The 11,726-nt window shown below is 46.6% G+C and overlaps 1 protein-coding gene across 6 annotated transcripts; it reads right to left on the bottom strand.

Annotated features, from left to right (window-relative positions):
• Positions 1 to 566: 566 nt before the first annotated feature.
• Positions 567 to 11,603, bottom strand: CCNL2 (cyclin L2). 6 transcript variants are annotated; one of them, XM_054647996.2, is made up of 11 exons: positions 11,275 to 11,597; positions 10,413 to 10,487; positions 10,025 to 10,134; positions 9,649 to 9,769; positions 8,436 to 8,500; positions 5,543 to 5,642; positions 5,348 to 5,452; positions 5,002 to 5,143; positions 4,195 to 4,312; positions 4,020 to 4,112; positions 567 to 2,756 (listed from the first exon to the last, which is right to left on the bottom strand). In XM_054647996.2, exons 1-11 carry the CDS (start codon positions 11,548 to 11,550, stop codon positions 2,369 to 2,371), a joined length of 1,593 nt encoding a protein of 530 aa, XP_054503971.2. In that variant the 5' UTR covers positions 11,551 to 11,597; the 3' UTR covers positions 567 to 2,368. The 6 variants fall into 6 exon arrangements, 3 of the variants coding, with proteins under 3 accessions (XP_054503971.2, XP_054503975.2, XP_054503976.1); XM_054648000.2 differs by lacking the exons at positions 8,436 to 8,500; positions 9,649 to 9,769; positions 10,025 to 10,134; positions 10,413 to 10,487; positions 11,275 to 11,597 and adding an exon at positions 7,598 to 7,711; XR_013185157.1 differs by lacking the exons at positions 567 to 2,756; positions 4,020 to 4,112; positions 4,195 to 4,312; positions 5,002 to 5,143; positions 5,348 to 5,452 and adding an exon at positions 7,598 to 7,711 and having other exon boundaries at positions 11,275 to 11,603.
• Positions 11,604 to 11,726: the final 123 nt, after the last annotated feature.

Genomic DNA, 11,726 nt, shown 5'->3' with positions numbered 1-11,726 from the left:
GCAGCTGTTTACACACTCAGCTGCACGTGGGGCTTTGGATTTCAGGTGAATTTCTGCCAGCTCCAGCCACAGGACCCTGCCCTGCCCAGCAGCAGCACTGACTTCCTCAAAGTCCCAGCAAACCCACACGAGCTGTTCAGCCACCCCAAATGTTATTCTCCAATGGCCCAGCAAACCCATCCCAACATTTTTACCCTCAATGTCCCAGCAAACCCACCCCAGCTGTTCAGCCACCCCAACATTTTCAGCCCCCAAGAAGAGGCCCAAAGCCCAAGGGATGGGATTCTCCTCAAGCCCAGCTCTTCCTCCTTGTCCAGGTGAGCAAACACAGCTCAGGAATCTCAGCTGGGACCTGCCAGCTACTCCAGAAATGCACTTCCCACCTCAAATCTTTGTTGATTGGGTGATTCTGTGTTTGGTGCCCAAAATTCCTGCCTTTAGGGGAATGGGGATTGAATTCCCAGTCTTGAATCTATTACAGTTTAAAAATCTTCTTCATTTTGCAGCAATTTCTTTCCTTATGAGTAGGCACAAGTGGTGTAGCTCATAAGAAACTCGAGTGAATGTAATAGAAAATCAAATACTTTAATGAAATTAGGGAGCATAAGAGTAACAGCTCAGATATACCACTAGAACTGATACTACTGGGCTGTGGGGCTCTGCTAATTGGGTTTTTAATTGCTCTGTTCATCAAGCATGCAGACTGACAAACTACCAATTCTTCAGAGTGTCAAAGATCCTGAGTCAAGAATTTTCAACCACTTCAAATGGATATATAGGAAATGTCTTCTGAGCTGGTGGCCTGCACACAGCATTGCACAGATAAAAATATTCTACTCTCAATGCACAGAGCTAAATACTTTCACATTTATCAGAATTTTCTACACAAGTCTTTTTTTTTTTTTTGGATAGAATTCAAGTTTTTTGAATTTTTCTGTATGTATCTTCACCTGTATTAAACAAATGCTTATTTACATTGTGGGTAAAGTGTAAAGGCTAGGAAGGCCATTTTCCCATACTGGAACACTGCAAAATATATATATATATACACAGAGAACCTAATATAGGCAACAGGACTAAAAAACAAAAAAAAAATCACCTCCCACCTGTACAACATCACCGAGCCAGCATGAAAAGAGGGCATTGGTAGCACCAAACCACTCCTGGGGGGCTGAGGAGCTTTCCAGCCCCACAGGGAAGAGCTGCTGGGCACAGCATTCCAAGGATGGGCTGCCTGCAGGGCCTGCACTGCCCTGGGGATGGGAATCCTGAGGAGCAGCACAGGAGCTCCCTGGGAGGGTGACAGTGGCACTGCTGACATCATCTCTCAGTCTTTGCTTTGGATTCAGGGGTGGGCACAAACTGCTGGCTCAGGAGCCAGATTAACCCTGCACAAGCCATGGGGAATGAGCTCTGCTGGCAGAGGGAATTGGCCCTGGTTCACCAGTGGTGCCAGAGGCAATTCCCAAGGGAAGCAGCCCCATCTCACCAACTGTGCCTGGCTGCTGGAGGAAATCCTTCAGCAAGCAGCCCTGGTGGCCATTCCCTTGGGAAGCAGCCCCCAGCTCTGTGCCCGGGTGCCAGAGAGAATTCCCTCAGGAACCACCCCAGCTCACCAGAGGGAATTCCCTCAGGAAGCACCCCAGCTCACCAGAGGGAATTCCCTCAGGAAGCACCCCAGCTCACCAGAGGGAATTCCCTCAGGAAGCACCCCAGCTCACCAGAGGGAATTCCCTCTGGGAATTCCAGGAAGCAGCCCTGGCTCACCAGGAGGAACTCCTTTGGGAAGTAGCCCCTGGGGCTCACCAGCAGGAATTCCCTCAGGAAGCAGCCCTGGGCAGGAATTCCCTCAGAGCAGCCCCAGCAGGACCCACCAGTGAGAATCCCCCCAGGAACAGCAGCAGGGCTCACCAGCTGTGCCCAGGCTGCTCTCTGCCTGTCTGTCTCTCACTGGCTGTGCCCAGGCTGCTCTCTCTGTGTCTGTCTCTCACCGGCTGTGCCAGCTGTGCCCGGGCTGCTCTCTGTCTGTCTGTCCGTATGTCTCTCACCAGCTGTGCCCAGGCTGCTCCCTCTGTCTCTCACTGGCTGTGCCCAGGCTGCTCTCTCTGTCCGTCTGTCTCTCACCAGCTGTGCCCAGGCTGCTCTCTCTGTCTGTCTGTCTCTCACCGGCTGTGCCCAGGCTGCTCTCTCTGTCCGTCTGTCTCTCACCAGCTGTGCCCAGGCTGCTCTCTCTGTCCGTCTGTCTCTCACTGGCTGTGCCCAGGCTGCTCTCTCTCTCACCAGCTGTGCCCAGGCTGCTCTCCCTGTCTGTCTGTCTCTCACCAGCTGTGCCCAGGCTGCTCTCTCTGTCTCTCTGTCTGTGTGTGTCTCACCGGCGGTGCCGGCTGTGCCCGGGGTGCTCCCTGTCCCTCTCCCTGTCCCTGTCCCTGTCGTAGCGGTGCCCTCTCTCGTAGGAGCGGGCTCTCTCGTGCCGGTGGTTGCGGTAGTAGTGTCCCTGTCCCTTCTTCTTGTACTTGCCCGCGTGCTCGGGGCGCTCGCGGGAGCGGCTGCGGGAGCGGGACGAGCTCCGGGAGCGGGACCTGCGGCCCTTGTGCCCCCCCTGGTATTTGCTGTAGTCCTTGGATTTCTTGTAGCCGCGGCCCTTGGAGCCCTTGTAGGCAGAGCCGTGGTTGAGCTGCCTCGGGGGGGAATCGCTGCGGCTCCGCGAGCGGCTCTGGGACTTGGAGCCGCTGGACGTGGAGTAGCTCTCGCTCTTCCTGCAAGGAGAAAACAGAGCAAATGTGGCTTGCTTCAATTTGAACAACTTCAGTCTGGATTTTGCTGCTTTCTGGGATTTTAAGACCTTCCCTCCTCATTTTGAATTGGAAGAATTTCCTTCTGTATTTTGCATTTCAAGAATGTCCTTCCGTATTCTGCTATTCCCTTCAATGTGAAGAATGTCCTTCCTCATTTTGCTGTTTCCTTGAATTTGAAGAACATCCTGCTGTACTTTGAATTTGAAGAATGTCCTTCTATATTTGGAATTTGAAGACCACCCTTCTGCATTTTGAATTTTAAAAACATCCTTCTATATGTGGAACTTTAAAAGCGTCCTTCTAAATTTGGAATTTTAAAAATGCCCTTCAGCATTTTGAATTTTAAGACCACCATTCTGCATTTTGAATTTTAAGAATGCCCTTCTATATTTTGAATTTTCTGTATATATATTTGGAATTTTAAGACCTTCCTTCTGTATTTTGAATTTTCTGTATATATATTTGGAATTTTAAGACCTTCCTTCTGTATTTTGAATTTTCTGTATATATATTTGGAATTTTAAGACCTTCCTTCTGTATTTTGAATTTTCTGTATATATATTTGGAATTTTAAGATCTTCCTTCTGTATTTTGAATTTTAAGAATGCCCTTCTATATTTTGAATTTTCTGTATATATATATTTTGATTTTTAAGACCTTCCTTCTGTATTTTGAATTTTAAGAATGCCCTTCTATATTTTGAATTTTCTGTATATATATTTTGAATTTTAAGATCTTCCTTCTGTACTTTGAATTTTAAGATCGCCCTTCTACATTTTGAATTTTAAGACCGTCCTTCTGCATTTTGCTGTTCTCCCATGAGAACTCATCTTGTGTCCTGAACTTCTACCTGGCTCCAGTAAAAATGCTGATTTTCAGGAACTCCAGTTCCAGTGATACTGTGAACAGCCACAGCTGGACTCACTCTGGAGTTCCAGCAGCAGCAAACACTGCTGGGTCCCCTCAGCCTCCTGGTGATGGATTATCACAGCTGGCACTGGGAAATCAGACTGGAGGCACTGGGAGCACACCCTACAGGGTCCCCTCAGCCAGTTGGTGATGGATTATCACAGCTGGCACTGGGAGGCACTGGGAGCACACCCTACAGGATCCCCTCAGCCTCCTGGTGATGGATTATCAAAGCTGGCACTGGGAGCACACCCTACAGGATCCCCTCAGCCTCCTGGTGATGGATTATCACAGCTGGCACTGGGAGCACCCTACCTGTGCTTGGGGGATGCAGACCTCGATGGGGACCTTGAGTAACTCTGATCTCTGCTTCCACTTCGACTCCTGCTCTCTCTTCCTTTCTGGACACTGCCAGACACAAAGAACACTCAGTTATTTTGTTTTAAAGACTCATGGGATAAAAATCAGCTGTTTCCTTATCAAACCTTACCCATTGACTGGGCTGTTGGAGCTGGTTCTCTTGGCTCCCTCTGTTTTCCTTTTGGCATTCTTCATGGCCTGCACAGGTAGGGGTGAGGGTTTATTTCCTTTCACCTCTTTTGGAGACTCTGCAAGAAGAAGCCTTTGTCACCTCTTTGGGAAGTACCTGCAAGGACTTGAGGCTCCTCTCAGCCCAAGTCTGCACCAGGCAGAGCTCACAGCTGGGCTCTGCACACACAGCCACCCACAAGCAGATCTCAACAAGTTCACAGAGAGCAGAAATTCACTGAAACATTTCTGCCAAAGGACTGAAGTCACTGCAAGAAAAGGCAGAAAACCACCCTCCTTTCCTTGCCAATTATTCAGCATGGTTTGAAAGGTAAACTGGGGAAGAAGAGGGTGAATGTTGTCTTCTAGGTGAGACTGCACCAGACTGGAAACTTTAACCAACAAATTCCTCACCCAACATCCCAAAATGTTACCCCTGGCAGAGCACCTCTCCTTCAATATTGCATCAACACAACATGCCAGGGGCAAGGATTTGAGTTGATTGCCAAATCCACATAAAAACAAGCCCCTGGCCTGTATGGGTTTAAACTAGTCTTAATTTCAGACTAATTTGATTTTAGCTTTTATCTGATTCAAGAAATCACAAAGCTACACTGCTATTCAAACCCTGCCAGTTGAGTGGTGTTAGGAGCCATCTTACAAAAATCCCCAACAAACCCCAAACCACGCTTGTAAAAGCTTCCCAAAAGGGTAAATATACATGAAAGATGTGAAAAGAGTTAGTAAAAATGAGTTATCCACTATTTACCATTTTTTGGGATAGGGGAAAATCCCGATGTGTTATCCAAGCTCGGAACTCCCTCAGGTACCAGACCTTTAGCTTGTGCTTTTGCCTCTTCAATAGCCAATTTCTTCTTTTCTATTTTACTTTCCAGATCAGATAAATCCACCTGTGAACACAGGAGCACTGCTTGTGAGAGCTGAATTTCCTGCTTACCCACTCCCAGGGAGGGGAATGAGAATCCAAAGAGTCCCAGGCAGTGACTGCTCTTTGTTCACTTCCAGCTGTGGTTTTAAAAGAGCTCAAAATTTCCCAACTCCTGCTCTGAGCTGCAGCCTTCACTGAGGGCTCCCAACATGAAAAAGAACCAAACCTTTTTCCTCGTGTAGAGCTGCAAGATTTTTAAGCAGATTTCTTGAATTTCTTCCTCTGTTGCTCCAAACAGTAAAAACCAATGCGGGCGATTTGGAAGAGGGATCTGAAAGGGAGACACAGACAAAGCTCAGATTTTCTCCTCCTGTTAAAAAGACTTGAAAAAAAACCCCAAATCCATGGAAGTGTGGCTCACCTCCAGTGTCCTGGCTGCCAGGTAAATGCAGGCACAGGCAATGCTCTCTGGCTGGAACCTCACAAACACATCAGTTCTCAGGCTGTCGTTCATGTAGTTCCTGAAAAACAGGAGAGCAGGAGGTTGCAAAGCACTGCAAAGCTCCTTGGGGCTCTGGTTTTGGGTTTTTTGACTTGGTTTTACTTCTACAAGGGCTATTTCTTTCTGCATTCAGTTACTAGACTTCAACATTATATTCCTGTAAATCTAAAGAGAAGCTGAATGATTTTACTACAAGAAAAAAAATCAAAGAAATAACTAAAATTAAATCCCTCAAGGGGAGGGATGTGTGACAGAAACAAAGTCTGACTGCTGAAAATTCAGTGGTGAGAAGAGAACCAATTTTAACTTCACTTTTGCTGCTGGATCTCTACTGGCCTGCTCTCATGCAATAAACAAGTTCTTTTCACCAAGACAACATTCAGTGTGCTCAGAAATACTCAGATATAGAATTTTAGGTTCACATGTGCCCCTGCAATAGGGCAGAACCAGGTGTGTGGTAAAAGCTGCAGCTCCTGGAGCAGTTCTCCCATGAAATCCAGTCCTCTTCAGCACAGCTCAACTCCCAGGGGGGTTTAAGGGTCCATTTCCATCCAGAGCTGAATTCTTTTTGATGCAAAAAGTCAGCCATAGGAGAAATCAGGGTGTTTGGGAAGATCAGTTCAGGAGAACAGTCAGAATTCAGGCAGATCTCCTCTTTGGCACATGAAATAAGGTTTCCAAATTGTCCCATTTCAGTAAGGTTGCTTAAAATGAATATTCACAGAATGAGAAAACTGTAAAATATTGCACATATTCCAGTCAGTACAATTAAGCATTATTTGTTGTTAAATCTTAAATACACAAAGTCAATTCCTGTGAATCTGTCAGCTGATGTGCTTTAGAAGATCTAGGCTTGAGAGCACATATGTCAATAAAATATCAGATGAGAAAAACTAAAACCAGACATCATAAAAGTCCTTAAAATAATACTTTAAATAATAATTAACCATGTGGGTACCCAGCATACAAGGATTCACTGACCCCCAAGGTATCCAAAGCAGAGACCACAGGCACCTGCAAGGTTTACAAGGACAGAGAGGAGGGATTGGAATCCCAGGAGTTTCCAACTCCCACCTGTCCTCAATTCTTCTTTACACAAACAGCAACTGCTGCCCCAAAAAAGCAACACTGGCCATCAGCTCATCTTTGGGGGAGAAAGGAACTCCTAAACTTGCTGCTGTCCCACTACAAAGAGAGCACAAACCTTTTGGCCAAAGGAATTCTAAAGGCAAGGTTGACTTTGAACATCTGGAAGCTACAAAGCTTTTTTATTTCTGACTTGCCAAATTGAGAACCACACCAGCTTCCAAGTTTGGCCTCTGCACATCTTCCCTGTGGGCTCAGTCAGACACAGGAGGAAATGAATCCTTGTCACAATAGCTTAAGAAAAAGGTCATGTTGGAAAAATGCACATTTCAAAAACCAATGACACTGGATACCCAGCAGTTTTTGGGTACTGGAAGCACCAAACACGAGCACACAGATGTGTTATTGTAACACCTGACCCCTCTCCCAGCTGGGGTCATTCCCTCCCTGCCCTTCCCCTCCCCTCCTTCCACAACCAGCACATTCCTGGCAGTCCAAAATCCCATTCCACTGCTCCATGCAATGCTTCTGGGAAGTGTCTCTAAATATCACATTTTGTCTCCAAGCTTCACACACGTACTGGTTTTTTCATTTAAACATTTGAGATAATTGTATCTTTCAAACTATTCATTTTTTTTGTTGTAAATTCATCCCTTTTAAAGCTTTAAACCCCACCTTAATTCACTTTATCATATAAGCAACACACCACATTTATAACAGTTAAAGAGAAATAGAACATTTAAAAAAAAAAAATTCATTCAGAACTTCAACGCTCAGGTTATCAAATATACAAACAATCAAAAAATGCAGAGTAAAAATAAAAAAAAAAATAAAAATAGAAGCACAAGAAGCAGTTGGCCAGTTACTCTACTATCATGTATATACCACCTGTCTAGAGCCAGCCTTCTCTTTGGAGAGCTTTGGGTTGACTGAAGACGGCAGCTATCCCTGCACCATGGGCAGCAGAGGAGAAGTCTTAGTCACTTACCCTCAGAGGCTACCCTTTGATCAAAAGAGTACAGAAAAGAAAAGTCAAAACTGGTTCTCTACACACAGCTCACAGTACCAGACAGTTCAGTCAGCAGAAATATGGTCTTTGGATTCACTAAAGGTGGTTTTTTGTTGGTTTTTTTTATTGTTAAAAAAGTATTATTTGGTAAAGTTTAAGACGTGGAATTTTACAGAAGCTTCCCACCCCCGAGTAAATATTTATTAAATGAGAGCAATAAGGCAGAGAACATTTCTAGGCAAATATGAATCCAGGCTATGCATCTATCCACTCTTAGAAGCTGACATCTTGCTTTATCCACATAGATAACAGAAATTTATCTGTGCTGAGCTTTAGATACACCTGAAATCAAACTCAGGCCCTGGGAAAAGCCATTTCCCAGCACTGGGAACAAACTGGAATTACACCCAAGTTTTCCCTGAAGAAAACCCCCAAGGGAACAACTCTAAACCCACCCAAGCTTTTCCCTTCAGTTGGAAAGTGAGAGCAGAGAGGAGGGAAGTGAGGAGTCAGGGTGGAAAGCTACCTTACCATTAAAACACTGCCTCGAACTTAAGAGGCCGCTCAACTTTTGGGAAGTACTTTGGGGCACACCAAGGACAGTGGAGCTGTCTGGGGTGGCCCCAAGCACTGCTGAGCAATCCTGCCCAGTGCCTCAAGTGACATATTTCTGCTACTGCCCCTTCTGGTCTCTTAGAACAAAGAAAATCAACTTACCATGAGGTCTGGACCAGGTGTTGGTTACGTTCACATTCTAATACCTGAAGGTACATAACGATTATCTGGAAGATATGGGTCATTGAGTTATTAACCAGCATCTGGAGAGCCACCTGCTTACTTCAGAGGGACATCCATGAGGCATCTGTGATCCTCTTTCAAGGCCTAAAACACTCCACATCAAGTGTTTGCACCATCCCCAGTGTTTATCCACACCAGCTCTGACCTTCTGAGCCCTTCTGTCCTGCTACTCAGCCAGGCCTTGGCTCCACACCTGGGTTTGGTTTAGGGATTTTGTGGATGGATTTTCATTGAGGGATTTTGTGGATGGATTTTCATTGAGGGATTTTGTGGATGGATTTTGTTCTCCTACAAGCCTCACAAAGCCTTGTTTTAGCTGCAGCCTGGTGCAATCAGCAGTGAGGGAAGTTGGCAGTGCTTGCAGAGAACAGATCTAATACTGTGCCAGGGTTTGTTCAGCTCTGAGGGGTTTTCCTCAAGTTTGGAAGGAAAACAAGGCTGCAGAGAGGAAGGATAATGGCAGAATTCACCCCAAAAAACAAACTACAGCTGCCCTCTGGGGTGGGTGACAAAAGGAAATTCTGAATGTCAAGAAGCTCAAAAAGGCAGCTCTGAACAGGAGTTTTTAGAGGAGAAAAGAGCAAGAGCCCAAATTGTGCTGGCACAGAAATACAAGTTCTTTTACCACTTCAGGCACAATTTAAACATTTGAGGCAATTGTATCTTTCAAGTATCATCCACTCTGACACTTGTTACTTCTCTATTGAGCCTTGCCTCAGTTCTAGCCCAGCCTGAGCGTGGTTTTAACACACTCCAAAGTGGCTCCCAGATCTTTAATACCTCAGCACGTTCCCAGCAGGAGTGACCACGACAAGCCCAGGCCTCCAAACTCCTCCCTGCTTGGGGGAATCTAAATTGAGGTGATGTTTTCTACCACCACAGCTACCTACTGATCCAATCTGCCTTCCAGGAATAATGAGCACCTGCATCCACCTCGCCGTCACTCAGCAGTGATACGAGACCAATTAGTAAGAGTCTCTTAAATGAGAAAGAAAACATCAGGATGGTAAGAAACTAAATCTCACTGAGTTCACTGATCATCATGTGCAGTCCACAGAGCTCCCAGGCAGCCTCCTCAAAGCTTTACAGAACACAAAACCTTGGTTATGGAGTGAATTTATGAAGTACAAACCTTATGAGGGTGCTTCACGTGAACACAAAATCCCAACTCCTTCAACACTCTTCTTTCTGCCTTAATTATCTGATTCTTCAAGTTCACATATTCTTGATCCAATATTAGAGGCACAGGTTTTCTGCAAGACAAGGTCAAACTCACAAGATTATCATCTTAACCCTTAAGAAAACTCAGGTTGAGTTATGTAAAAATAATAATAAAAAATCATTATTTAGAACATCAAAACTATTGATGCATTAAAACAGGTCAGCTCACTTCATGAGATCACTCTGAAATTATCCCTGCTTTATGAAACAGGGAATGATGCTGTTGTGAAGTTTAATAATTTAAATACAACACAGATAGTTCAGATAATTCTGAATTCTCAGCTTACTTTTTCTCCCTCAGGTGTCTGAGGCGATGGAACACATTGATCACGTCCCGAATGCGTCTGGGGGCTTCCTCAATTTTGGATGCCAGATGGACACAGGCCATGGAAACGTGCTGAAAAATGAGCACAAAATAGAATATTTTCTATATTTCATTTCCACTTCAGGAACTGAGCTCCTACAAAAGCTTAAGGAGGGGGAAAGAACATGGTAAAACAAGAAAATACCAAATATTTGACAAAAATCACTATTAAATAGCTTTGTAAAATCATGTTTCTCTATAACTATAAAACTCCAGACTAGTTCCTAACACTGATCACATCTCAGATAACAGCTTGCCAAGAGAGATCAGAAGATAAATATGGCAACAAATGTCATTTAATGCCCTCTTACCTCCATGGAATGCTTCACAAAAGACTTGGTATAAAAGAAACGCTGGAATAGCACCTGTCCTGTAGCCATAGCCACCTAAAAAAAGAGATAATCACAGCAGCCATGAACAAAATTACCAATTCCAAAGAGAATTTTTAATAGATTTAAGATCTAGAAGATAGGAGGAAGCTTAATGGTATCTAAAGAAACCTAGAATTGCTAAAGTAATCAAGTTGCCCAAAATGTTAGCAATGCCTTAAATACTGCCTACAAGTCAAATGCAGACAGCAAACCCCAACTTTCTTTTATAAAAAATGTGAAAAATATGCTCTAAGTTATTAAATTAATAATGAAAACCAAGAAAAATCCAAGAATCCAATATAATTCAAAGTTATGAAAGTACGTCAGAAAAATATTTGCTTTTTGGGCGTGGAAAATGAGGAGCACTCTAATCGCGTCATGATTTGCATACATTTGAATATACTAAGGCTCCGTAGCCTGGAAAGTTTTACGCTCAGAGAGCAACGAGGCTCTGTTTGGCCTGAAGTTCTGCGTGGAAACAAAAACCTCGCTGAGGTCACCAGGGCTGCAAAGGAGCCTTAGGAAATCCGCCTTTGCACAATCCCCACGCGGAGGCGGCAGGGGCGGCGCTGACATCACCGGCTTCCGGCAGCCAGCGGCCCGGAACGGCCCGGAACGACCCCCGAGCACCGGGCGGCCCCGAACGAACCCCGCACACCGGGCGGCCCCGCGGCCTGCCCGGCCGGTAACCGCGGGGAGGCCCCGGGGCCTGCCCGGCCGGTAACCGGGAAATCGCACAAAGAAGAGCCCAGCCTAGCCCCTGTTGAGTCTTGGCCCCATCCCTGCCCGCGCCCAGCCCCACCTGCGGCAGCCGCAGCAGGATCCCGGCCGCCTGGATGAGCTCGCAGCCGGTGACGCGCAGCTCGGTCTCGGTGTCGGGGTCTAGGCCGCTGCTCATGGACGGCGTGAAGCGCAGCGTGTGCTCGGGCAGTAGGCAGTTCTCCAGCGTAATCAGCACGCCCGAATACAGCCGGTCACCGATCAGCACCGCGCCGGGACCCGGTACCGGGGCGGGAGCCGCGCCGGCCGCCGGAGGGCCCGCGGGGCCACCGCCCGCTGCTGCCGCCGCCGCCGCCATTTTGTGCCGCCGCCGCCTCGCTGGCTCCGCGCTCCGTCTCCTTCCCCCCCAGCATCCGCCCGACGCTGATTGGCGGAGCGCGGCGGTGCCGCGGCCGCTGATTGGCTGAGGGGCCGTGACGCAGGACGCCGCCCGGGCCGCGCGCGGCGCGGTGACGCAGCGGCCGGGAATCCGGA

This window comes from Agelaius phoeniceus, chromosome 24, assembly GCF_051311805.1.
Source record: "Agelaius phoeniceus isolate bAgePho1 chromosome 24, bAgePho1.hap1, whole genome shotgun sequence".
Lineage (NCBI taxonomy): Eukaryota > Metazoa > Chordata > Aves > Passeriformes > Icteridae > Agelaius > Agelaius phoeniceus.
Note: the sequence above shows the minus strand (reverse complement) of the source record. Positions and strands in the feature narration are given on the sequence as shown.